This window comes from Phaethon aethereus, assembly GCF_964289735.1.
Source record: "Phaethon aethereus genome assembly, chromosome: 9".
Classification (NCBI taxonomy): domain Eukaryota; kingdom Metazoa; phylum Chordata; class Aves; order Phaethontiformes; family Phaethontidae; genus Phaethon; species Phaethon aethereus.
In genome coordinates, this window is record NC_138585.1 from 9,618,019 (window position 1) to 9,644,706 (window position 26,688).

Sequence of the window (26,688 nt, forward strand, 5' to 3'; positions counted from 1 at the left end):
CCTTCCCTCCCAGCTTCTCAGGCAAACAGGAGCACGTGGCTCCCAGACCATCATCTCTCCAGGTAATTTTCTTGTCTTGTCCACAGCTCATCCAGGTCAGCAGTTCCAGGGCTCGAGGAGGTAAAACAGGCCCATCTCCATCTCTCCTGAACAGCAATACGCCCTCCTCGCTTCGGGAGTAACAGCGGCTGAGGGCAGGCAGACTATGTCCGGCTGTCTGGAGGCCTGGGCAGATACTGCTGTGTTAGTTACACTCACACCACATTTGCAAGATTTTTCTTTGCAGGCAAACACTGTGAAAACAAAGGTCAGATAGTTTTTGGTATGAGAAGACTGAAGGACCAGAAGTACCTGCCTGAACCTCGCAGCTTTAGTGTGGAATAAGGCAGAAATATTATGCTGCAGAACCACAGTTTGTGAGTGTACTTCCCTAAAACAGCCTGGCTGTCCTTGACAAACTTGGTTTAATTTCAAAGGTTGTAAAAATAAAGAAATTCATATTAGATGTAAATACAATAAGCTCCTTAAAGCAAGTACCAATGCTGTGGCTTTCCACATACAGGATAAATACAATGCGACCACAGCTGAGGCACCAGGTACTAACCTAATGAGAACAATAAATAACTAAGATTAAAAACAAGAGGGTGAAAAACACTGCAGACTAAAGATGATCCTAACAGCCCACCTGGAGAGGAAGCATCATTGTTCCCGGGTACTAAGACCACATCTACACTGTTTTTTCAGAGCACAATCGTTACTGCAGCTGAAGTGAAGATGCCAGAGAAGCTAAGGATGCTTCAAGTGCAAAGACAGTGATTTCAGATCCTGGAGCATATCTCCTACACTTTAGAATCATATTTTCACTATTTGCTGTGTATTATTCACCAATTCTGAGCTAAAACTTCATTTTTCCTGTTGCTTTTTATTTTATGATGCCATTATTACCTGAGCAGATTGAGTGTAAAATATTATTCCATGTTGACATTATTCTGTATCACAACACACGGACCAAACAGACAGGCAAGTGCAGAGCAGTGCAGTTTCAGACCCTTGCCTGGATTCCAGCTCAGAAAAGACTAACAGTAGGCTTAATTTCAATCAAGACTTCCTAGAACTAGAGTTTATTTTTATATACATTTATATACATATTAAAATATATATATTTTAAAAACTTTATACTCGCTTCTTTGTGAAATCTGCTCCCCTGGAGGAATGCAATTCTCAGCTTCACTCAAGAGTGCAAGGAGTAGCACTCCTTCAAGGGAACAAGCAACTGAGATCTCTCTCTTCCCCAAGCACCCAGCACTAAATCACACAGCCTGGGACTTGGGATGAATCCCTATAGATTTCAACAGGCATTTTCCCCAGTCAAGGCTATGAGATACGAGTGGAACCACAGCAACGGTGTCGGCCAACATGCTGTTATTACAGCACTGTTCATACAAAACGTGAGTGTTGTGCGGTGTCAGCAGGAGACAAGCACCTGTAGTGAATATGCACGTAACGGGGCTCTTCGAAAAGTTCAGTGTTGAAGAAACCAGCAGGTATCTCTGTTCTCAGCACCTCTGTTTAGTGTATTAGTGCTGCCCGTAACCCTTCAGCCACCAGCCAGTGAGTATCGCAAAGGCACCCGGCCGCTGCTCACGGCCGCCTGATGAACCTGTGCAACAAACCGCAGTACCAGCGCGATTCTGCCCAACGCGGTGCTCGACGTCAAGAGCCTCTATAAACTGCAAAATCATAGTTCGTTATTAAAACACATCACTCAAAGAGCGTGAAACACGCACAGGAGATGCATGCGTTTCCAAGAGCTCAGGAAATACTCCTTTTGGGAGAGCTAAATTGCCCCCCCGATTCCCGTAATCCGCGTTTCCCTACGAAGGCAGGAACTGGTGGGGCCGAGTGCCCTGATACCGCCCAGCTGCCGGCGAACCGCAGGCACAGCAGAGCTCAAGGCACCGGGGTTTCAGGCTAGACAGGGCTTGTTGGTGTTTTTCTGTTTGTCTCCTTAAAGCCCCCTCCAAATCCATGATGCACCAGACTCCTGATACGTGCTACATCTCATCGGCCACCCCAGCCCGGGAACACTTATCTGAAGAGATGGTTACACTAGACAGAAGGGAAAATAAATAAGTAGGTAATAAAAAAATAAACGTAACAAATATATTTATCATTGATAACTAATCCACACACTTCCTGTGGCCGTTGGAAGTCTCGAAGATTTTTCAGCTCACAAGAAACATATTCAAGAAACGAAGTGGGGCATTACGCCTTCAAAAGATGTCCCGTCACTGGGCTGAAAACTCACCGTTTTCAGCTTCAATATACAGCCCTATCGCTATTTTGTTTCATCACCCGACGTCGCGTATGCCACTCCCGGCCCGCGCTTGCCTCAGCCTTCCCCACGCCACGGCGCGCGGGGAGCGAAGCCGCCGCGCCCGCGCTGTGCCAGGCCCCGTCCGTGCGCGCCCGAGCGCGGCAGCTCGCCGGGGACGTGGCGGCACGGTTCGCAGCCCTGGCCGGGGCCAGGGCAGCGCACCGCAGCGCGCCGCGCGGGACAAGCCGAGCGGCTGGCGCGGCCCTGCGGACCCTCGGCGCGGCCCGCGCCCCGCCGCCGCTTACCGGGCAGGCCCCGCCGCGCCGCCTGCGCCCGGGGACGCGCCCGGGTGGCGGCCGCCGCGCCGCGCTCCGCCCCGGCCCGCGCGCCTCAGGCCGGCCCCGGCGGCGGCAGCCGCTCGCCAGCGGGCAGGGCGGCCGCGCGGCCTCGCAGCGGGGGCGGCAGCCCGCGCTAGTTGCGCTCCGCCTGTGACAAGACTAAGGGCACGGGCAGCGTCACGCCCACGTCTGGGCACTGCGTCTGTCAGTGCCACAGCTTCTGCTGTCCAACGCGGCTGTGCACCCCAGGCTCTGTTTTTTTGCTTAAAAGGCATCTCTAGCAACACACACTTCTTGCTGGAGGTCATCCAGGGTGCCACAGCGCTACCAGAGCGCAGGTTACCGTCTGAATACGCCCCGGATACCAGTTACTGCAGCCAGATGTTGCACAAGGTTCAGCAACACCCACCACCATCTCAGAACAGGTTTTAGCTCCCCGCACACCTCCTTCGCTCTCCCCAGAGATGCGCCTTCCTCCCCGCATGACAGCCGACACACCGCAATGACAGCGGAACAGTCCCTGGCTGCAAACACACATCACTCCCCTGCCGAAACATTTCTTCACCGAGTGTGCATGATACACTGCACCCACCTTCGCTTTAGCTTCAGCTTCCAACAGATCAAACGTCAATGCTTTGCCAGCATTTGAAGGATAAGGCATACAAATGAAGTGAACCGCAGTGAATGAAGTGAATCTGTTGTACCTGGAATATGTTGTTCAAAGAACAGAACAGCAGTCGTGCTGATCGGAGGGTTCCTCAAGCATCTGTTGTACCTGGAATAAAGCTAAGTTTTGAACTGCAGGAGAAAGAATAATTAATAAAACATCACTGCTGCAAGTTCAAATGTTATTTCTTTTCCCATCCATAAACTCCCTGTTCATCTAATGATACTGAGCTCATTAGCTCCCACAGACTCACTTCCCACCAAAGTTCCAGTTTTGGAGGAGCAATGAAGAAAAGACCAGGATCCTGACAGAAACGAAGCTGTTTTATGAACTTGACATGTACTAGTGCCAAGGCAGGAGCACCTTCCTGCAGTGAGAGGTCCGGTCACCTCAATAAAGCTACACCAAATGATGAACCACAGCGCGTCTGGGGAGACGCACTCCTGCTGCTCTGAAGGAGACCACCCTACCCACAAAACATAAGCCAGGACGCACTGATGCGGGAGGTCTGCGCTGCCTGCTTAGCGCAGCTGTTTGTTAAAGGTGTGCCACTATTTTCATTTAAAACAGCATTTTTACATTAAACATTAACTTCTGCCATCCCAAATACAGATTAAAACATGGATAAAGCCAGATGAAAGATTCAGAATATTCAATACAGTTTGTGGGCACACTCTGTGAGCGCTTCCCTACATACTGAAGGACAGAAAGTTAGGTGAATTATTCTCCCATTCTTTTATCCAGCTTTTAGTTGGATATATATATATAAAAAAAGTTCTGAATTTTACTGTCGTTTCACATGACACATTCCAGAAGACAGAGGAGCCATTAAACTCATGCTTCAGACCAAGCACATCAGTTATTTCATTTAGTATCCAAGATATCAAAATGAGTATTAACAGGAATTGGACTTCGGTACAGACACAAACAAGATGATGACTCTTACCAGCTCTACACACTACTGTGAGCACAGTTCTAGGCTATCAAATCCTCGCTCTAATCCACAGGGGCCCCAAGGACCTGGGAACTAATGATCAGAGCCCACCTCGCCTCCAACCACTGCAATGAACGAAGCAGACTTAAGGAGTTTTCAACTGAGCTATGAAGGTTCTGGCCCGTTTCGGACATTTGGAAGTTCCAGTTTTTGCTACTTTTGACAAAACGGGAACCCCATCTCTGTGCAAGCTTATCCCCTACACCATGCATGCATGATGACAGGCTCTGTTACCATATATATATATATATATGCATGTGCCATCTATCAGGTACTGTACAATCTGATTACAATACACGTGTATAAAATACTTCAGTCACCTAGAATATTTAGTGCAATGCTTCTGTTTTTACAGGTCCAAAAAAGTAAACCTTACGGCAGCTGCCAGTTCTCATCGAGCAAAGGTAGCACGAACAAGACTGTATTACACTGAAAGCTTTAGGGTCAACAGGGCAAAGTTTGTCTTTGGGAAAGGGGGCGAGGAGAGACATTTCGTTCAGGAGTAGCTTGGCATCCAAGACTCAGTCTGCTTTGCAGACACACTTAACATTCATTTGTTCTGTAGCAAATGGTGAAATTGAACAGATTAATTCTAGGAGACAAGGAGAGCAAATCAAAGTGGTAAAGGTAGCCAACATTGAAAAGAGCAAGAACTAAATCAGGGATACACAGGATAAGCTTATTTGTTATGATGGTAAATGTACTCTTGACCCTTTAAAACAAACTCGCCTACAAGGATAGTACATGCCTATGTATCTTCAAATAGCTATAGAACTCAAAACCCACTTTTAATTTTAAAACTTCTGAAGAATTAAACTCTGTGTTTATTGTGTCGTTACTGCATTTAACTGCACATTAATGCAAAGAAACCAAACTTACTAGTAATTACACTCATATATGTAACTGCAATCCTACTGATGAAATTTTAACAAAATTACAAAAAACTTTAAGCGGAAATTAAGAAAGGAAGCAAAAAAGAAATTAGATAAGGCATAGCAGAATTCTACTATGGACTGTAAAAAAAATCCCACTAAGATACACAAGCAGTGTAAAGGCACGAGCAAACTCACCTTCAGCAGAGTCCTAGTGATATCTTGTTCTCTCTGACCAGACTTTTCACATTCTCCATCTTTAAATCCTCAGTATCATGATCACGTTGTTCAGTGGTAAAGGGCACATTTCCAAAAGGTGACTTCAGCAAAAGTGCCCTCCTGAATAATTAGTCTTCAAAGTTCTATTAAATTTAAAATGGAAACTATACTCTTAGTATTTGTTACTGAAGCCACCTGTTACTCTTAGCAAACACTCTTGCCCACATAGCTTGTAAAAAAAAAAAAAAACAAACCACCTCACCCTTAAACACATAACTACACAGTCATTCCTGTAACATTCAGGTTCAGCACTTCCAAAAGCCACCAGAAGCACACAGCTTCTGCTGATGCACAGCAGAAGTACAATCACAACACCAAGGACAAAGTCCTCCTGTCACGGCCAGGAACATTACTGTCTCTATAAGCTCCACAGGGAAAAAGGACGTGAACTCATTTCTCCCTGAAAAGCACATGGGAAAGCATTAGCATGCAATTATCACAACATTTATGCTACTAAAGAATAAAATATGCATAAAAGAAAGCCTTCATACTGATACATGGAAGAGCGAGTCAGCATTTTGAGGAAGATGTTTCTGATGACTTAAGACACAATCCAAAACTCAGACTCTGATCCAGTATTGTTCTATGGCTCAACAATGATCACATTTCTGTTGAAGTTTTGGATACACTGTACAGAGAGACACAGGTGTTTTAATAACGCATTATTGTCAGCAAACACATTTTTAGAATGACCAAGGGCCTAGCTGTTGTCTTTTGGGGCTAAATTCTTCATTAACAATGCCAGGAAGGTCCCTTGGCCAGCTCCCCTCTGATGACCTAAAAGCTAATCTCATGTGTGGGGGGGTGTCAGGGGTGTGCAGTAAACTTAAGTAAAGCTTCTTAAAAAAAAAAAAAAAAAAAAGCTTCAGAATAGTCAAGCTAAAGTATCACCCCGATTCCAGTCCCTCTCTTCAGAAGAAATATCCTACTATTGAACAATAGCCAGGATTTGTATCTTAATAGGCTGGAGAGGGGTGAAATTTGGGACACGTTGCAAAAAAACCTCTCCAATTGCATTGCTACATTATACCACCACCACATATTTGTTTAATATAGCTGATCAAGAAATGCTCTGGCAGTATCCTAATGCTCTACAATCAAGTTTTTCGTTTTGTTCCAACTCCAGCTCTATAGATTGGACAGCCCATCCCAACTATATTTTTCAATATCTATGGATGAAAGCAATATGAACCAAGAAAAAACAAATGTTTTTAATTAAAACAGAAAAATAGCTATGGCAGAGAAACCATGTAATATGTGCATTGGAATGTTAGAAATACTGTTTAATAAAAACTCTGCAGTACAATGCACACTTTTCAAATGATTTCTAACTATGAGAATAATGATGCCACTAAACTGCAATTTTTAATCTATTTTTGCAGCATACTGACAAGAAGACAAAAGTTACAGGGTAAGAACTAAAAATTTCATTACAGAAACAATTTTTTATTGCATGTTTAAAATGCATTTTTGGAAACAAATAGGGCACGCTGGCTTCTCTTTAATCTCCTGAAATATGCACTTATGATGGGAAGCCCTGGGGCTAGAGATCCATCTATGATGTTATATTAACATAAAATAATCCCAGTACATTTCCCCAGGGGACAGTATTTAGTTCCAAAAGATTGTCAACCCTGTACTCTAACACACTTGAATTAGTTGTTTGTGTACACTAAATCCATTTATTTTAAATTTATTTTGTCTACATTTAGTGAAATAAAAACATCGCCCTGTACAATCCACCATCAGCAGTGAGTACAACAGCAAAAATTATTATACAGTTTATACACACTAAAACCTTTTCCTTTTTCCTATAAAGAAACCAGAACAAACCTAATCAATATAGAGTTTAATTTAGAAGAACTCAAATTACAGAAGGGAAAGCCAAAATTATTACGGTCTTTTCTGAGCCCCGAGAAGTTCCTGATTCATGTTGTTGGAACAGTGAGTGCAGCTGGAAGAGTGAAACATGCTCAAGTTGACTTCTTGGGTCTTCAAAAAATTACCAAATATTTAAATTAAACATGGCTAGTTAAAGAAACATTTGAAGCAGAGCAATATAACTGGGAATTTTGCCTTACCAGTTGTGGTTTCTTTTAAACCCAACTTATACAATGCGCGAAGTGCTAAGCAACACTACAGAAACACATTTACATCAACACTGAAGATCTGGGGAAATGAAATTCCAACAATTTTATTTTTTTTAAATGAGCTGTATTTTCTAAATTTGTTTTTATTTTTCTGTTTTCATACAGTATTGAAAACAAACGCGGCACATTCACATTTTCCCGAAGAATTGTAAGGATGATCTCTACAGGGATAACGTTGAAAAGCCTGAAGCTCAATCAATTGATGTTGAAAAACTCTCAAAAGGAGTAAAAGGCTTGATCTGAACGGTCTAGAACATGTATTGTAATTTAATAGAAGAGATGGTCGTCTTAATATTAATGATTTAAAAGAACTTCCCAGTTCATGCGAAGAGTATAGTCCAAGAACAAATCAAATTTTCTGAACGCATTTTATGCTACGTAAGTGTATACTTTGCGATCCTCAGGTGTTCGTGCCAAATATTCTCTCTCAATAAGTCCTTCAATACGTTTTTTAATAACAACTGGACTTGGTAGGAATCGGGCCTTCAGCTGCTGAGTTACCTAAAACATAAGATCAAAACCAGTAATATAAGATCACAGGGCAAGTAAGATCATTTAGTATCCTAACTGAGCAAAATAATCAGAAAAATATATTGAGACAGGGCTGGTTACAACCATGAAGCGTACGAAACAGTCTGCAAGCTTCTGACAGTTTTTCCCCCCATCAGTTGCTTGCTCATTTTTGGGTATGATTCAGAGTACTGACCCTCTAGAGAGGCACGGTCACAACCTGCGAAGCCTCTCAATTTCACAGCCCTAAGGGAGTTCAAGAGTAGAAAACGCATTACTATTCCTGAATCTGTCAGAACATAGAAGTTAAGAGCAGCAGGACTCTCTCTCTCTGCTAAGAGCTCAAATCTCTCAAACCTGGACCCAACAGTCAGTAACAAGATCAAAGCAGAAAATAATTAATGTTAATTACAGTGTTTTTTGTTGCCAACTTTTGCTTCAAGGAATTTGATAACATCACGATAGCACTAAAAGGAGGAAGGAAAATTAGATATTCCCATGAGTAGATCCTAAACTGAACGATAAGGATTTAAATGTCTTCAGACAGGGGAAAAAAAAAAAAGATGGATTAAATACAGTATCCCCCAAAAGCCTTTCAGAATCATGTGAGAGCTGTGTAACTTTCATGAATTAACAGGAAAAGCAAAAAAGAATTCCCAAGCCCATAACAAAACTGTGTACAAGTATACCTCTGCTACTAGCACATTGTGTTGCATCTTCTTCCTAGATTTCATTATCCGAACTATAGCAGCTTCTATCTCATGTTTTCTGTCATCATCTACTTTCTGCCTTGTTTCTTTCCTTTCTGGATCAGATTCTCCTTGTTTGGCAGCAACTTAAAGAAAAGAAAGAGAATGTAAAGTATGTTAGCAAAATTAAAATTAATTTCATTGTGTGTTAGCTTCACTATTCCATTTAGACATCAAGTTATATTTTCCTGAGTTTTGATGTTCTCAAACTTGATTTTATGAAAAGCAGCCACAAGAACATATGAACACTTTCTGGCATATTTTGATAGCAACTGACAAGGTAACAATCTGTTACTTAATTATTACTATGTTAAAATTTGAACAGTACTCAAATCTGCTTACAGGCACCACCAACCCCCATGCTCCCATTCTTCTTTTTAATATAGCAAATAATCCATTAATTAAAATAGAAAAAGGATTGAAAGTTTACTTCACAAACTAGTTAAATGCTTTTAAAAGTTCATCAATCAGAAGAAATAGTCCAACTTTATGCTCTCCAACTCAATTGCATTCTTTGTATTCGGTTCTCCTGTTTATGCTTTATTTCTGCACTTATGTCTAGCTTTTCTTACCCTTTCACCCAAGCACCATTATAACCAAGACCTCCTTCCTCCCACTGCTATACCACTTTCCTCTCTGCCCTTCTTCACTCAAAAGCCATGTAATATAATGTATGTAGGTACTACTGGGTTTTACATGCTTGTAAATGTTTACATGTTTACATGGACACAGCGTGCTGCACAGAGCCCAACAAGTTATATTATGTGCAACGAATAGTATGTGAATTACCAACACTGCACTTAAAACACTGCCAGTGATGCTGTATGTTTTATGTACTGAGATCTGCAAAGTCAGAAAATACTTTTAGATTTACTAAAACTAAGAACTAATCTTCCAAAATGTTCTGTGAAGTATGTCCACAGCAATGCTGTAACTCAGAAGTTATTTCCAGACAAAAGATATCAACATTACTTATGCGTAACTCAAGCCAGCATTTTGATGAGCTAATGAAGTGTTGTTGTACCGATCAGCTTCTCTAATTTGTTAAACCCAAATCATTGCCCCAAAACATTATAGCTACCTGGCACTTAGAAATGGCTGTTGTATCATGGGCTAAAAACATAACTCAATTTCACAGCAGTAAAGCAACTTATGAGGCAATTTTCATATTTCTGAATCAGTCAGTAACATAATTTTACTATTTAATTTGAATTTTATTTCTCTTTCAACATTTCCTTTTAAAAGATAACTACAAATTTTGTAAAGTAACAGGCTTAACTATGACCTCCACACTTTTCTCAGTACTTAAATTTTCATTTTGATGCAGCCAATCATCAACAAAAAAATTTACTCTCTTCCTTTTACTTGTATGGACATCAATCCTGCAAAAGATAATTTGACATTTTAAGGCAGTTTTGTGACTGCAAGACAGTAGAATATAAAGCTCACTTACCCGTCTGAATCTTGACTCTGTGTAGTTTAGATGTGAACTGATCATTCACTGTAAATATATGACCATTTTCTATTTCTTTTGATTTAGGCTCTTTTGTAAGAACACGTTGTGTTGGTTTGCCACATGCAAGGGACTGTAGGGCTCTAACCAGTTCTCTTTCAGGGATATCAGTTTCTTGTTGAATTTCCTAAAGAAAAATATGTTAATTAGTTTATGGATCTGGCAGATCTAAGTATCACATCTTGCAAACAGCACTGATTGCTTGAAATATCCACCTTCAAGCATGGAAAAGAATAGTACTGTGACAGCTGTCAGGCTTGAAAGGTTAGAAAAGCAAAGTCTCAATAGCAAAGTTTCAGTGGCAAAGTCTCAACATGTACTGTGCAAAATGACCCACCTGGGTCAATGCATAGACAGTGCTTGAATTCTGTCAAGTAAATAGTCACCATGAGCTGACAATAGAAGAATGAATAACCACCTGTTTCATTTCACTGTAATTTTTGAGAAGGCTGAAAGGATTTGTTCACCATCTCCAACATTTGCTGAATAGAGTGAAACCAAGCCTTGTAACTCAGTGATGGAAAACATATATGTTGTTCATGAGCATTCCTGACGAAGAACTGCGTAAATGCTTTTGCATTCAGCAGCACCGGTGAAAATAAGACCTTTACAAATGGAAGCAAACAAGGTCTAGTTTCACCATAACATTGAAATACTCTAGATTAATTATGCCTCCTTTCTGAATAACCTAAACCAATTTATTTACAGCCCAGATGCCCTTGGCTAGGACTTCTCCAGGTACAATGAAAAAAACCAAAAAACCCAAAACATCATAGTTCAATGTATGAACTTTGAAGAAGAATGTTTGTAAAAACATGTACATAACTTGTTGCACCTCTGTCAGTATTCTTAAGAGTTCAGCTGAGAGCTGTATGTTAGGTAAGTCACCAACGATCATGAGTTAGGAAGCAAATTATAGAAGATGCAGAATGATGTCTTTACATGCTCTAGGAGTAGGGCAACTACTAATCCTTCCTCAAACCTAACTTGTTTACTGAGCTCCCATTCATTAGAAGTTCATTTTAGCCTTATCTCTATTTTCTTTTTATAGTTTGAGGAAGCTGCAGACATCTCTGATTTCATATTCCCATTCAGACTCTTGAGGGACCTCTAGCAGCTGAAGATTAAACTACCAAAGAGAAAAATAAACCCCACAGACATCTAACTGTCTGTAAGAGCTGTCAGCTTCCCAGCTTCCCCACCTTCAGTTCCAAGAGCAGCATCAGGCTCTTCCGTTGTCCCCATAGATTCCTAATTCACATGGCACACAAGTCAAACTGATGACCTTCAGGCTAAAAGCAGCAGTAAGAACTCCCACTGACCAAAATGCTAAGATCTGTAAAGAACTATAAAGAACTATAAAAAACTTGTTAGAAGTTCTTTAAATAGTAACGGGGCGGGGGGAAGGCAGGGCAGAAATCAAACTTTGAAGTACAACTAAGTTTATTAAATAATGTTATTTCTTGAGCATACTCAAGTTTTTTAAAATCAACCCAGAAAAAAAAGCTACTCTTCTGTGGTCAGCCACCACTGACAACATACAGTAAAAATAATTTGGATGTACTGACCTCTACTCAGACTCTGTCCTTAATTACAGTGCATCTGTCATACAACATCTCACTGCCAGAGGCTCAGACAGAATATGCCTTAATTTTCAACTATAGACCCAACCTTACATGTAAAATGTTGACTTCATGTGGAATTGTGTTTTTGACAAGAGTTCAAATTCACTTGAATAAGGTAAATTAAAAAATAACTCGGTAAGTCTAAAAGTAAAAAAACTCAGAATTTTTAATACCTACTGCTTATGGATGATTGGGAAGTAATAAAGCATTCTCAAACTTAAGAGTATTCTTAGCATAATACATTCAGAAATGTTCACAGGATTTGAAATAAGTGACATGTATCCACCTATTTTAACTATTTGTTAGTATCAAAATGCCTCTTCGCAAGCAGCTCACAGAAAGTTACTATTTCTTTGTTTATTGCTTTAGTTAAAACACAATTGTCACTTTCACACATTTTTTCCAGATCCAGCACAAAGTAGTATTCAAAAAACCCAAACCTGCTATAATCCTTTACATGGTCACAAACAAAAAGTCTTACTGAAATGGATTGACTAGCATTAAGTTGAACAAACCACAAGGAAGGTGACACTTCGATTTTAGGACTTAGGTAAATGTAAAGCCTCGAGGCTACAAACCAGGCCAGCTTATTAATGATGTAATTAATGCCTGTGACATGCACGTTCCCAAACTTTGATTTTTGATCAACATCTAAAATAAATCCTTTCAAAACTACATCACTTCTACATGGAAATATATACGCTGCTTTTGATGAAAGTGAAATGAAGAGCTAAAATAGAATTTGATGTTTTTTGATGCTAAACATCCTTATACTAACCACTATATATTTCTGTGTTTATTTTACTTCACTCTGTAGCATTCCAATTCAGCCACTAACGTATGCAAACCATTTGGGTTTCAGAATTTATAAGCTAGCACTAAAATAAGAACCACAGAAAGAACTGCACTGCAATATGCTGCCTCAGAAGAAGGCAAAAACTTCAAGTTGGATAAAAAAGCATAGTTATGAAAGTAAATAGGGATAACAGATGCTCCTATGCTCCCTTCTTCCCTCAGTCCGTAGCATGTAATTTTTCTGAACATATTTTTATATAGACATTTGATGTAACAGTGAAAAATGTATACCTCTCTTCCCCCACCTCCAAAAATGCCTTATTTTAAAGACCACACTAGAGTCACGCACAAGAGTAGTACTGATTACACAATCTTAGTTCTAAAAATATTATCAAGTGAGCTCTATCTGGAGGCTACCAAAGACATGGTTCTAAGAACTGCCTCTGTCCAGTTCTACACAAGAAAAAAGGTTATTAGAAAGAAAATGTGCAGAAGGAAATTAGAAGGAAAAACATTATGTCATTTTGTTGAAATGACAAAAGAAAGTATTTTTGTTTATAAACTTCAACTTGTGTATCTCCCAAAGCAGAGATCAGCAAAAGAGAAAACAGATTTAACCAGTTTTAAGTTCTAATCTCTCATTTTTGTGGACTTACTCAACAACTTTACTTCTGCTACTGCTGCATTTGTATTTCGTTTGTTAAACCTAAAGAACCAAAAATTTTCTCCTTATTTTTGATATAATCATTTAAAAATTATGCATTTCACCTTTTAAAGCACCAAGATGTACTGTAAGCTAACAGAAAAATATTTTGAGTATTAGATGAGACTTGATAAGAAGACATAGAATTTTGGGAAAAAATTAGCACTCTGTGAAGGCTTGCATGAATATCCTTCATCTTAGATTCAAGTAGCATTAACCTAGACCCCCATGGCTACCAGTTCTTTTGCATATATAAAACGTTGCTGTATAGAAATACAATAAGTTCATACACTTCTGTGAAGGAATTTTGCTATGCAATAATCCTTTAAGTTTCTGTAGCATCTTACAAAAATTTTTTGCATCATCATTACCCCATTTTTTTCCTCTCAGTCCTCTCAGGCTTAATGGCTTTTAGGATTATTGCGAGGATCTTGTCAAGTTTGCAGTTAATAATCACACTGAGTGCAAAACAAAACAGCTAAGTGTGTTCAACTGTGAAGGCAACTCCAAATTAATCTCTTCAGCTGTGACTCTGCAGAAACACTTGTATATCAGTTTAGCCTTACACAAGCACACACCACAAGTCATCTCTCATGCTATGTTGCAGTAGAAGCACTAATTTGATATGACAGAGAAATAACAGTTGCCCAGCACTCAGAAATTAATCATAGTATTCAATAATCAATGAATAAAGATAAAATACATTCTACTCTGAAGTTTTCATAAGCTCTCCTGGCTGGAGTTAAAGACAACTCCCACACACTTCACCAAAGAAACCAAACAAAATAAATATGCAGCCTTAATGTTTTAGTTACAGTGGGACACACAGTAAGAGTTTAAGAACTCCCAAACCAGAAACAAAACATACACAACCTAAAGCACATGGACATACTTCTCTATCATCTGGTCTTAGTAAAATAAACTATATAATGTAGAGCATGTATTAAAAATAGTATTTTTCACTGCTCTACCAGTATTATTTATTCATAAATGGGTGAGGCTCTACTACTCATAAAGCCTACAGTTTTGTGGAATAAGGCAGCCACCAGCCCAATTTCAACACCAACTTCAAGGAGGAAAAAAAAAAAAAAAAAGAGCTAAGTCCCCCTTTTCCCCTGCCTCCAAGTATTCTGCAGATAAAGTACTCAAAGCTGTAATGCTCCTGCAATAGATTTCACAACACACAGGACTTTGTGCTCTAAAATAATTTTTTTGAACTATGAGCAGTTTATTAAGAGCCTCTAATCAAACCCTGCCTTCCTTAATCCCAACTGAGACCATTTCAGAGAAACATTCTTTATTAGCAGGCTAGAAGTATGCCAAATAAGCTGAAAACAAAATCCAAACAAAAAGGCAAATGATTACTATGCATAGCACAGTCAAAAGTAGATGAGAAAACCTGGAAATCCACTCCGTTTCAAACTGCACCTATACTGCTTTTCAAGGCTGCCAATGCTCTCTCAGAAGATAATGTCTAAAAAGAAACTATTAATTGACATCAACAATACAATGCTCAAACCTCATAGCACAGGATCCTCCTCCACTCCCAAAGCCTTCTTCATCATCATCTATCAGCTGACCACTTCAACCTTTCCCAGCAATGCCCCTCTAGTCTCCTTGTTAAGAATCTATCTGGACCTTCTTCATTATCTTTTCTGGCTCAGCAGCACAGCATGAAAGTTCTTTGATTCATCCTACAGCTTACTCCAGCCTGCTAATTCAAGCACTTCAGTGTTTAAGAAGCCAGGATGCAAACCCTTCCCCACCCTCTGGCCTCCAAATCCAGTTTCTCAAAGATAAAATGAGCAAATAGAGCCACCTGCTGCATTCCAACCTCAGCTTTTCTACAGCTCTATGGCCTAGCAAAAAACACACTCTCAACTCCCTCCAACATTTCTGAAAACTTCTGTTCCCAAATAATTTCCTCCCCTAGGATTGCTTCCCAGGTGCATTGCTAATGCTCTGCTTCCTGTATTTACTGGCCAGATCCACACTCAAATAGAATGAGAGGCACCTGATCTTCAAAGGTCTTTTTGAGAGGGCAAGAAAGTACTTAAAACAGTTCTTTAAAATCAGGTGAGAAAAACACAACTCTTACCTCAAACGTATACTTTTCTCTGTTGTTAAAGAGCATTAGTATCGTCATCTGGAAAGTGGACACTTGCAATATGTGCTTCCGTGTATTTGAGCCAGTTACTTGGGCACCTCCTACACCAACCTCTGAGCCATCTTCCTATTTTAAAATTACAAAACTACTATTAGATTACTCACCAAGGTAAAATACTTTGCAGTGGAAAGATGAAAGTTTTCTGATGAAATATTTATCTAGGAGATCAGTGATAAAATAGCATACACCTGGTAGTGTAACAGAATGTCTCTCCTGCAGCTGTCACAGAATCACAAGGTGATTGAGGCTGGAGGCACCTCTAGGTCCCACAGCCCAGACACCACTCAAAGTCAGGCCTTTTAGAGCAGGATGCTCAGGGCTGTGTCCAGCATCTCCAAGAATACTGAGCATCTCCAAGGACACTGAGCATCTCCAAGGACAGACACTCCACCACCTCTCTGTGCCCTGTACCACTGCTTGCCCATACTCCAGTTTTCTTATTCTTGTCCTTCAAATTATCCTACAGTAATACAATTTTAACATCCTCACAAATGCACATTATTAATACTTTGTGTTACAAAAAATTTCTTTTCATTTTGCATTGCCTTCTATGTTCCCAGGCATCATGCCACTACTACCTCTAGATTAGCATTTCAGGGCTAGTCTAAATCTCTACCAAATTATTTTCTTGTATACATAAACATTAAGCATTGTACTTCTATAAACTCTACTAAGATTCTCACGTTTGGAGAAGTGTTGTCTACAGTGCTAGTGCTCTGCAGATAAAAATCAGGCTAAACCTGGCTCAACAACAGTTTTTCACATTAACAAAAGGTACTCTAAAGAGAAACAAGTTTCATTTTACTTTTGACTCATTCACAGTCAAAAAAAACCCGAAACACTCAAACCATTGAGGTCTCTTCAAGATCAAAATTACTACTTTTCAATGAGGTAGCAAAGAGATGATGCCGAGTGGTGCATTCAAATTTGATTTGGCAGGGTGAGGGGATGGGAAGTCAAAACAAAACTACAAAGAATCAGACTATAAAACCAATGGGAAGGCATTTTTTTTAATTCCTGTATTATCAGTGGGTAAGCTTTTATTTCACAAAGTTCTGAAGTAATTAGAAATGTGCATTTGCTTACTTCTAAAAAAAAATACAATACTTTCATAATCTTGATACTTTACCTTTTTAACAGGCCCGTAGAAAGTGGCATTGAGATCTGCAGAACCCATATGATGCTGGAGTGTCAGCTGTCGCCCACTATGTTTGGCTAAATAAAATCTGTAGTATAATTGAATCAAAACCTTAATACATAGTTCACATTTTGTATCTAAGAGGAAATTGCTTTAAACAGTTACACAGAATTTTCATAGCCATTAAGGACACTAAGAAGTTTTTAACTTTTGCTTTTTCAAAACATTAGCTCCTGTTAGAATTCTAATTAAAAGCTCCCAAAAACTCTAGCTTCATAACATGACTATTGCATTCTCTAATTTTGGTATGAACTCAAGAGGAACAATATGCTATCATGTCTTTAACTCTAATGGTAAAACGTATCTGTAAGTTAAATTTGGAAAGTTTCTTCTTAAAACTGTTACCTAAAAATCTGTTTCAATACATACCTTCTAAATATTTCAAAAGCATGTCTGGGAGCTGGAGGGATGTTGCACTTTGGTGTGGCTGACTGAGTAGGCCAGTAACCTGTTGTGAGGACCCGCACTGTAAGATCAACACCACCTAATGAGACCTAAGGACAATTGGAAGAAAACAACCACTTTTTTAAAAACAGGATCAAGTTTCACCATTTTTCTGTATCAGTGTAGAATTTTGGTGTAGAGTTTCTACCAGTGTAGAAAACAGGATTTTCACAGACTAAGAAAAAAAATAGACATGTACCTATAAACATTATTTTTACAAAGCCAGACAAATGAAGTCATCACTGTAAGAGTAGATGGTACAGCAAAAATCCTCCACATTATTCCACTCTGGCATTTAAGAGTGTACAGAACTTAAGAAAATAAATTCTTAACCAAGAATGAAATGTCTGTAATGATAAACAGAACTCATAATACACATAAGAATTCTTTGTTATATCTAAACAGGTTTTTGATGACATACAGTAAAGCCAGGTTGCTAAACATACCAGTTTCAAAATAACTGTTTCTAAATTTACTCTCTGGGAGCAGAGAGTAAATATTGAATATCTAGTGTTAAACCATAAGGAGCTTTTCCTGCAATTTACTTCTGGACTGCAATGTAAACAGTTACTCACTTTTACACACACAACCTAGCCACTTTCCCTAACGACAGCCATTACCATAAATATTCAGCACTGGTTAGGAAAGATTCTACAACTGAAGTGCAGATCTATAAAGCAGTTCTGTTAGTAGGTGGTAAACATCTGGCTACTAGTGAGGCACAATCCTCAACTAAACTGAATATTATTAAACTTAGAACTGACTACTTTCAGTACTAGGAGGTGTAACTATATACCTTCAAAGAACACATATTATGGACAAGAAAAACCCAAGCATACTATATCTAACTTGTTATAAACCTACCACATAGAAATAGAACACTTATTTTAGAAGGTCAAAAACTGTCATATGAACTCAGAAGCTTCCACTATTAAATAGCTGAGTAGCATTTCCATGCACTATGGAGGAGTTTTTGTATCGTGCACGTTGAATGCCTGTGTGCCCATCAACAAACTAGTGCCTAGGAAACGTCTGAAAAATCTAGACAGACCGGTGACAGGCTACTCATACAGAAACCCCCTTGACTGAATTTCATTAAGGTTTAAGAGGAACAGTTTGCAAAAGTATGTAAAGACCCATATAAAGGTTGTTCTGTAGCCAACATTACTGCCATGCTTCTAATTTCCCATCACCAACCTCATGAGGCTCACGAGAAATTCAAACAGCCACACAAACAAAAAATAGTTAATCTGTGAACCACCTAAAAAAAAAAAAGCTTCAACAGTTTTCTCCCTCCAGCCAAAAGGTAGAGAAAGGCCATCAGTGCAGACAGAAGGACACAGAAAACACCTTTATCTGAAACATCTTAGTTGAGATGGCAACTGTTTCCTGAATTTTTCTGGTCTTAGCCAGACCAGAACACAGCATTAATTTAGAATGCTGCACATAATACATTCTGTGGAGCACTAAGCAGTTTGACTTGAAAAAATGTTGGAAGCACTTTATTTTACAAGTTGTCATTTCAGCATTAAAATAGTATGAACCAATGGAACGTGCCTTGAAGTGATCTAATCCTTACAAAACTCCAAGAAACTGAAGTTTCAGGATCACCTTCCACTTAGTCATAGCAAACCAATCATCGTCCATGCAGTCCTTGGCACTACCTATATCTCAGGATATAGGATCCAGCAGGAGACTTTGCACATAAGATTATTTAGAGAAGAGCAGATGCTTGACTCTTCCAGGAGGCACAATACGCATTCATGGTACACAAATTGTTTGAAAAGCAGTGGAATGGACTATTTCATACAAAACACAGTACCATAAGCAAGTTAACAGTAACTTAGAAACCCAAAAATCTTCCTGTTTCTATTTCCTCTCAAATATTATTGATACTAATATATATACCTCCATGATAAATAAATACTCCAGAAATTCAATTAAAAGGCCATGATTAGGCTGACCAAAAGGCAACCATCAGGCAAACTGCTGGTTCCTTACCAAGAAAAAGATGAAGTTTCAAATAAGGCCTAGCAAAATACCTGTTAACATTTTAAATTCATCTTAATAGCTGTACATAGCTAAAAATAATACAGAGACATCATTTATTAACACACTTGAAGTACATGAATCTTAACACAAAAAACCACCATGTACAAGTCCCACATGCTACCTAGAAAATGGGAATGCTCTAACAAATTTTTCTTGAAACAGTATTTCAAGCATTCTAGAAGGAAAACATGATTAGCCTCTAAAGAAAAACAGCAGTAGTAAAGCTGCCTGTCCAAACACCTTTATATCTATCCCTATGAGCCTCCAACCTCTTCTGAAACCACTTTGAGAACATCCCTTCACTCACGACGATTCGCAGTACGCTGATGAGGAAGATTTCAGCTGACTGCTTCAAGATAGCAAAGATTTCAGATCACCTTGCACGACCAGGGACATTGAACAGAGTATATCCATGAACACATTTCTGGCATTCAGATGTCTGAAACCGATTCAAACACACTTGATAGACAGACTGACTTACCTGCAGACAGGGAACTACTTGGCTGTTTATTATATATTATTAAGCACTACTGAGTATCAGTATAGAAAAAAAAGTGTTTTGAGCAAGAAACTGATATCTCAAAATAGAAGTGATCTCTCCATTATGCAATATTCTAGAGGTCCCCTTTTTACAACAAGGTGTAACACTTGATTGAAGAATTAAGTCCATATTTGGCAGTTTGAATAAAATGGTAGTCCTGCTTTTAATAAAGGCATTAACTGCATCACGGAAGTTAAATATGAGATGGTACGTTTGCCAAATACCTGCAGCATGCAATATTTTTCTTGCTGTCAGCATAAAATATGTGTTGCAACTAAGATTACCTTTAAAGAACGAGAAAGAGGAGACTTTGCTGGTGACACGGTGTTTCTAGAATGCACATGAGAGCAGGCAGCCGGGCACAGCTGGGCAGGGGCAGCCGGGCACAGCTGGGGGTGGGGGGCACAGCTGGGCGGGGAAGGCAGCCGGCGCCCGCCCCCTGCCGGCCGGGAGCGGGAAGAGCCGCACGCCCGCTCCGCGGAGCGCGGTGCCGCAGAGCCCGCTCCGCGGAGCGCGGTGCCGACACAACAGCAGTTGCAACAGGATTTGATGGAATGAAATTGGCGCTGCTCAGCTGTGGATCGGGCTTCGAACTGACTTTTGTATTTCAGGAAATACTAGCAAAGTTTATAAAATGAGAAACAGAGTGAAACAAACAGAATTTGAGGATGCTAACAAAATCTTTCTTTCCATACACATATGCTAACAAAAACCACAAGCCTTGATAAAGCTCTAGAGTTTGTTCTGAGGTAAAAGGACAAACACACGGACCCCCATGCTCTTACCCCCGTTGCCTGAAGATGTTGCCTGAACTCATCCATCGTTGTGTTTGAGATGCTCATGTCCCTGAACATTCCTTCCAGTTTAGACGTGAACTGACATCCACATTCAGTCTAAAATACACAAAATAACTTGTTGTGCCAGCACTATGAAAACAGAGCTTCTGATATGTGAACTGCAAGACTAGGAGTTAGTTTATAAATCTCATAAAAATGACATTTCTGTGCATTTGGTTACTTGGATTCCCATTCACATTACCTTCAGAACTTAAAAGTTCCATTTTTCGTGTAAGGATCTAACCCTACACATATCAAAACTTGCTTCCCTTCTCTTTTCTCCATTATTGTATTTTTGATTTAGCTTCCTATCTCATCTTAAAAAAAAAAAAAAAACCAAAAAAACCAAACAGAAACTATGAAAGCTTATCAGACGAAGGCATACACTTTCACCTGCTTTTTTAGCATGGTACTGTAAAGGGAAATAAAAACCTTCACTTATATCAGAAAAAAACCCTGTTGTCCTAAGAGTATGTAATTTTAAAGGCTTACTGCAGATTACCAAGTGAGACTGCTAGACCTTTTGAGAATCAGGGGCAAAACTGAGGATCAGCAAGGTTTGGTTTTAGGATCAAATCAGTCAGGTTCAGAAGTTCCCTAGCCATTTACCATGCCATTGCTGCATTAGAACTTGCTTCAAGGACTGTTCATCTTTAGCATTTATTTTCTTCTCCACCTCTTGGCCTATTTAATCAGTAAATTGAACCAGCTAAGGAAAAATATGTATCAGACACTGACACGAAGATTTATTTTTCTTCCAATCTGCCTCAAACTACTTAATCAAAAAGGAATTGAGCATTATCATCAGTCTGCAGATGGAGGTAACTAAAAGACAAACGCATGCAATAAAAAAATTCTACTGTGATTAATAGAAAACGTAGGATAAAAGGCAGTCTTGTCTTCAGATCCAGTCATTAGGTAACAGCAGTTGTCCTCTTCTTTGGAAAGCCTTAACAAATTTTGAAAAAAAAATTAATTTTGTTTTCTAGATTACTCTCATCACACATGCTTTCCAGTGTTTCTTTACTTTTATTTCCACAAAAATTATTCAGAAAAGCCTTTCATATTTTCTGTTGGGCCTTTAAAATCAAATATGTATTTAACAGCAATCACGATGTATGTTATCTATATGTCTTATGTAAAAACAGAATAAGCCATATTTATGAAAAAAATAAGCAAAAGGTATGCAGATAGTGTCTTACCTTTAATTTAGAAATCATATTTTTCTCAGAGTCATCTGAAACACTCTTGTTTGTGAGAAGTCTTCTTGCCAAGTGCTGCTTATAATAGCGTTCAAAAACATCTTTCTCTTGCATAAACCTAAATAAAACCATTGCCTTGTCCAATATAGTTTCTACTTCTTGTTCTGTTAGCTGTAAAAGAAATAATTTGCTGGTTTCAACCTGCCGGCACCAGTGTCTTATACAACCTAAATACTTAAAGTAATTCACAGTAAGCATATGGTCTAACAGCAGCCTATAAAGAAGCCAACAAAACTGGTCCAACGTGTGAATGATAGAGCCAAAAGATCAGTGCACACACTCAATAGAGCAGAGAAAGAAACAGATCTAAAATGGAAGGAAAAGCAATTGTGAGGGAGAAGGGAGACGATGGATGGGTAGAAAGGCTGGATTAGTATAGTAAAAGTTCCTGGATAAGTCTTTAAGTATTTCTAAAAAAACCACAGATGGAAACCGGTATTAGGAGTATGAAAAGTTAATTTGTAATAAAAGCCTTTAAGACTCATTTTGCAAAGCCTGTCTAGTGCCACAACAAATAATATTATTACTTATTTCATTAATAAATAGAATTTACTATTTGATTCCCAAAGCATAAGATGCATGCGATAATATTCAGTTTTATTCAGTGCCACTAGAGCCTCAGCTGAACCATCCTGTCTAGTTCCAGGTGCTGTACCTCAAAAAATTTCATGAAAGAAGCTATGAGGTAAGACTGAAGGAAACAGTTGCATTTAAGCTAGAAGAGACAGATGTGGTAATAGTCCTCTGATACGTAAAAGCAGTAGAAAGAAGACAAATTGTTTCCCCTACCCAAGTGAGTTAATTTTCAAAAAACATAAGATATTGAGAATAACTGCCAAACTAAAAATATATTTAAGGTTTTGAAGAAAGGGAGTTGCAGAATCTGCTAAAACCTAATTGGTTTTTGAGAGTGTATCTGCCAGAAGTAATCCAGTTATACCGCTTCACAGATGGGGGACAAGCCACCCAGTATCTTGAAATTTCCTGGTGCCTTATATTTCTATAAGTTTCTATCTGAAGTGTTACCAGCTCAGATGTGCTACACATACTTTTTTTAAGGCAGTATTGTCATTTATCTTACTATAAAAGTAATTCTTAGAAAAGTAGCTTAGTTTAATTTCATCCAAGTTGACACAGCCAAGAGTATGATCTTTTAATTTAATCTATACTTACTCCCTTGACTCCCTTCTTCAGCTTATCATCAATAAATAATGAGAGGTACTCTGGAGACCTAGAGTTGAGGTTGAGGAAGTACTCAAAGTCACCCGCAATAGTCTGTTTGAAGAGTCGATCATTATTGAAAGATTCTTGAAGAAAGCGGTCAAACCTACTCTTCAAATCCAGTAAACCCTTTAAAAAAAAAAGAGCACAAAAATTTTCACTGATTTGACGTTGTAAGGTATAAAACAGTAGTAATAGATGAAGTTGTAGAGAAGACCACGTCTACAGTCAGAGATTCTGCAAAGCTCTTCATGTTTGACATTGTTAGAAAGTATCTGAAATTTCATTTCCATTTTTAAGTATCTATAGCTGCCATAAATCTCTCATAGAAGCAATTTTCAGATAAACTGGCTAAAATATTGGTGTCAAATGCTGGTGCAGTTTGCTGTAATAGGTTACTCAAAGATTAAGAAAATTTTTTAATCACTGTTGTTAAACAGGATGATTTACTGTATTTTAAAACCCACAACATAAAGGAGGTATTTGTTGTACTTGTTAAGCCTTTTCTATTTCAAATAACGTTGACAAAATCACTATCATATATATATAGGATACAGGAAAGATAAGACTAAGCACCCATTACTGCATCCATACAGCTAATAAGCAAGTTTGAGGGAAAACCACACTGCAACAATGAGCCTAATCTTGTTAGGTTTTTTTCCCCTTCTGGTTTCAGTCCAGGGACATGTTCTGCATTATTTAGTCACGTTTCTTACTGATCTTTAAGAGTCACTGTGAACATATGAAAGTTAGAAACAAGCAATAGCTTTCCAGTTATTACAGTGTGAAGTTCACAGGCCTGAACTGAACCACTTCCTCTGAGCTAATCATCAGATTCTTAACGTCATTTTTAGGGTTTGCACCGTCTTCACCCAGAGTTAAAACAACAGAGTGCAGAAGCAGGAAGCATCTTAAAAATCACCTGATTACCTTGCTAAGTATATACGATACACACAGGGTTTAGATATAACTAAGACAGCGTTCAGGGATGGGGGCGAGGGGAGAGACAGGGAGAAAATTTCACTTGAGAGTTGAATTTATCATGGATAATGACTGCCCACAAAAGCTGTTCAGGTTAAATGATCTTAAAGTCCTTGGTTTCTTATATTATTTCTATGTGGTTACTTAAAGAAGCCATTCAAGAATTACTCAAAGAGGTAATGTTTCTTAGGAACTCACCATCTCACTTAAAGGAATGGTCTTTAGACAGGCTAATTAATGCACATTAGAAATTTTAAATTCAAAGTAAATCCCACTATCTCTCTCTTTACCAAGGTTAGCTTATGTCTCCTCCCCAGGAGCACATCATCTGAACAACCTGGTGTTAAACAGGAAAAACTGTTAGTACCTTAAATTACAGCAGCATTTATCATCCCTTCAAATTATTATCCACCTAATCCCCTGGCATTGCTTTTGCAATCGTCTCACCAATTATGCTCAGGGTTTGGTGATGTCGTGTTGCAGAAGCAGTGCTGGGCTATGAAGAAGTCTTTTTCTTGATGGTATAATGTAGCTTCTTTGTCGTCTTACTGCTATGTAAGTCCTTGAAAGATGTAGATGAACATGGCTGAGATGAGAAGAGTGAGGTGGTTTCCCAAATCACAGGTATTTTTCTCTTCTTCCATTTTGTCAATGGAAGTGGAAGATAAACCTGTTTGGGCGTTTAGCTGTAATCAAATACCAGTCTCTTCCCTAGGACATCTCCATGAGATGTCTGGGGTACACACTGATGTGCTGAGGATGAGCTCTGCCAAAGCACATGCAGTACAGCTCTAAGTCTTCTTCAGCTTCATTATGCTAGTTGCCTTTGTAGCATGAAACATCGATAGCACCTTTATAATTAAGTTTTTAAAGCTTTCTCGGTTAAATTTTTTATGATATGCCTTTGGGTCCATCAGGATTTAGGAGGAGTAACCTCAAAGTAACCCAGAAACTTATTTTCCACATTTGCCCCCTTCCTTTTTTCTTAAATCATACCACCACAAAAAAACCCCAAACATAACAGCCCTTAATCATTAAACCTAATAAATTTCAAAAGGCATTCTCTCTTCTTTTTAACAGTCCTTGGAGAGGTGATTCTTGTCCAAACTTGGTCAGAAGTTTGCTTCAGCATTGCCAGAAAATTAATAATCCAATCAAAAATGTTTTTATACTCAAATGGCTTCTTGTAATAATAACCAGTTCTAGCAAAGTTGTTAATTTAAAACAAAATAGCAGAGATGAGACATACAGCATTAAATGTTTCTCTTAGCAACCAGACACAAGGACTTCAACTACACATTTTTGAACCCCGCCCCCCAAACACTTAACATTTAATGAATACACATTTTCACATTAAGCATAAAAACTCTTCCAGCTACAAAAGCATTTCCTTAAAGTTCAATGAACTCTGAAAAACTTAAATGCAAATTTAAAGCATCTTCTCAGAGACAATGGGAGAGAAAAGATTACAAACACTTCTGAAGCTTATTTTGTGATCTTGATAAATTAATGGTACACATCACTTCTTAGTGAGAGATGGTGAACAAGAAAGAACACTTACATCTTTTAACATGCAGAAGTGTTCTGTTTCTCAGGGATACTGAGAATGAAGCAAGTAATTTGTTATGATTTATAACACATTCACCTCTCATAGTTAATCTTGCCATAGTTAATCTTACTGTCATGTGATTTTTGTCTCAGTAAACATTGATAGCTAACATTACATAAAATTAAACAGAATAGACACTTATAAAGCTATTTGCCAGCAGACATACAACTCACTCTGGAGGCAAGTATCATTCAGGACAACCCAAAAAGTTCCCAGCAGTTAGATAATTAGTCTGAATATGTTGTTTAATAAAAGCAGCTACCAACAGCACAAAAACTGAGGATGTACTTTCCAAGCAACTTGGGTAAAAGCAGAGTTCTAAACATGTCTGAAAATTGAGAAAATGTACATTTTAAAGAGAATTATAAATGTAGCTTAATAATAATATTCATAATGATAATAGTAATAATGCCTTTTGAATCGATATTAAGGTTTACCTTATCAATCATGTAGTTAACTGTTACTCTGGGGAGTGTGGGAAAGAGAAAAAAAGGAAGTTAAATATTTTAACTACCTGAATGTAGTCAACTGGATTCTTTCCTTCTCCCTCTTCAGAAACTAGTGCTTTGCCTTGCTCTCTCAAGTATGAGCTCATGCACTCGCACATTGTCTTCAGACCATTTGGTACACGGCTAAACAACTTGTACATGCAAGCAAGATCTGGAAAGAAGAATGAGATATTATGCAGGGCACCCTCTGCCTGCTATTCTTCTGTAACTCATTCAGTTCATAGCAAGACGACAGTAAGAGTCCAGGCACTTGAGCCACAAAAAGCATCCCGTAACAACTCAGGCACTAGGATTTTCTGATGTCCCCTTTCCTTTACCCGACAAGCAGCTGATCACAGCAGCCACAAAATTAAAAA

The 26,688-nt window shown here is 38.8% G+C and overlaps 1 protein-coding gene across 2 annotated transcripts in view; it reads right to left on the minus strand.

The window, feature by feature from the left end:
- Positions 1 to 7,351: 7,351 nt before the first annotated feature.
- The window catches only part of CUL3 (cullin 3), a gene marked incomplete at its 5' end in the record, with an annotated part of 56,899 nt that continues 37,562 nt past the window's right edge, over positions 7,352 to 26,688 (minus strand). For both annotated transcript variants that reach the window (XM_082003706.1, XM_082003705.1), the window contains 10 exons: positions 7,352 to 8,118; positions 8,817 to 8,962; positions 10,330 to 10,516; positions 15,611 to 15,745; positions 16,809 to 16,905; positions 17,247 to 17,371; positions 20,700 to 20,807; positions 21,953 to 22,123; positions 23,186 to 23,362; positions 26,338 to 26,483. In XM_082003706.1, the coding sequence (XP_081859832.1) occupies positions 7,987 to 8,118; positions 8,817 to 8,962; positions 10,330 to 10,516; positions 15,611 to 15,745; positions 16,809 to 16,905; positions 17,247 to 17,371; positions 20,700 to 20,807; positions 21,953 to 22,123; positions 23,186 to 23,362; positions 26,338 to 26,483 (1,424 nt within the window). In that variant the 3' untranslated portion in view covers positions 7,352 to 7,986. The remainder of the gene's footprint in view (positions 8,119 to 8,816; positions 8,963 to 10,329; positions 10,517 to 15,610; positions 15,746 to 16,808; positions 16,906 to 17,246; positions 17,372 to 20,699; positions 20,808 to 21,952; positions 22,124 to 23,185; positions 23,363 to 26,337; positions 26,484 to 26,688) is intronic.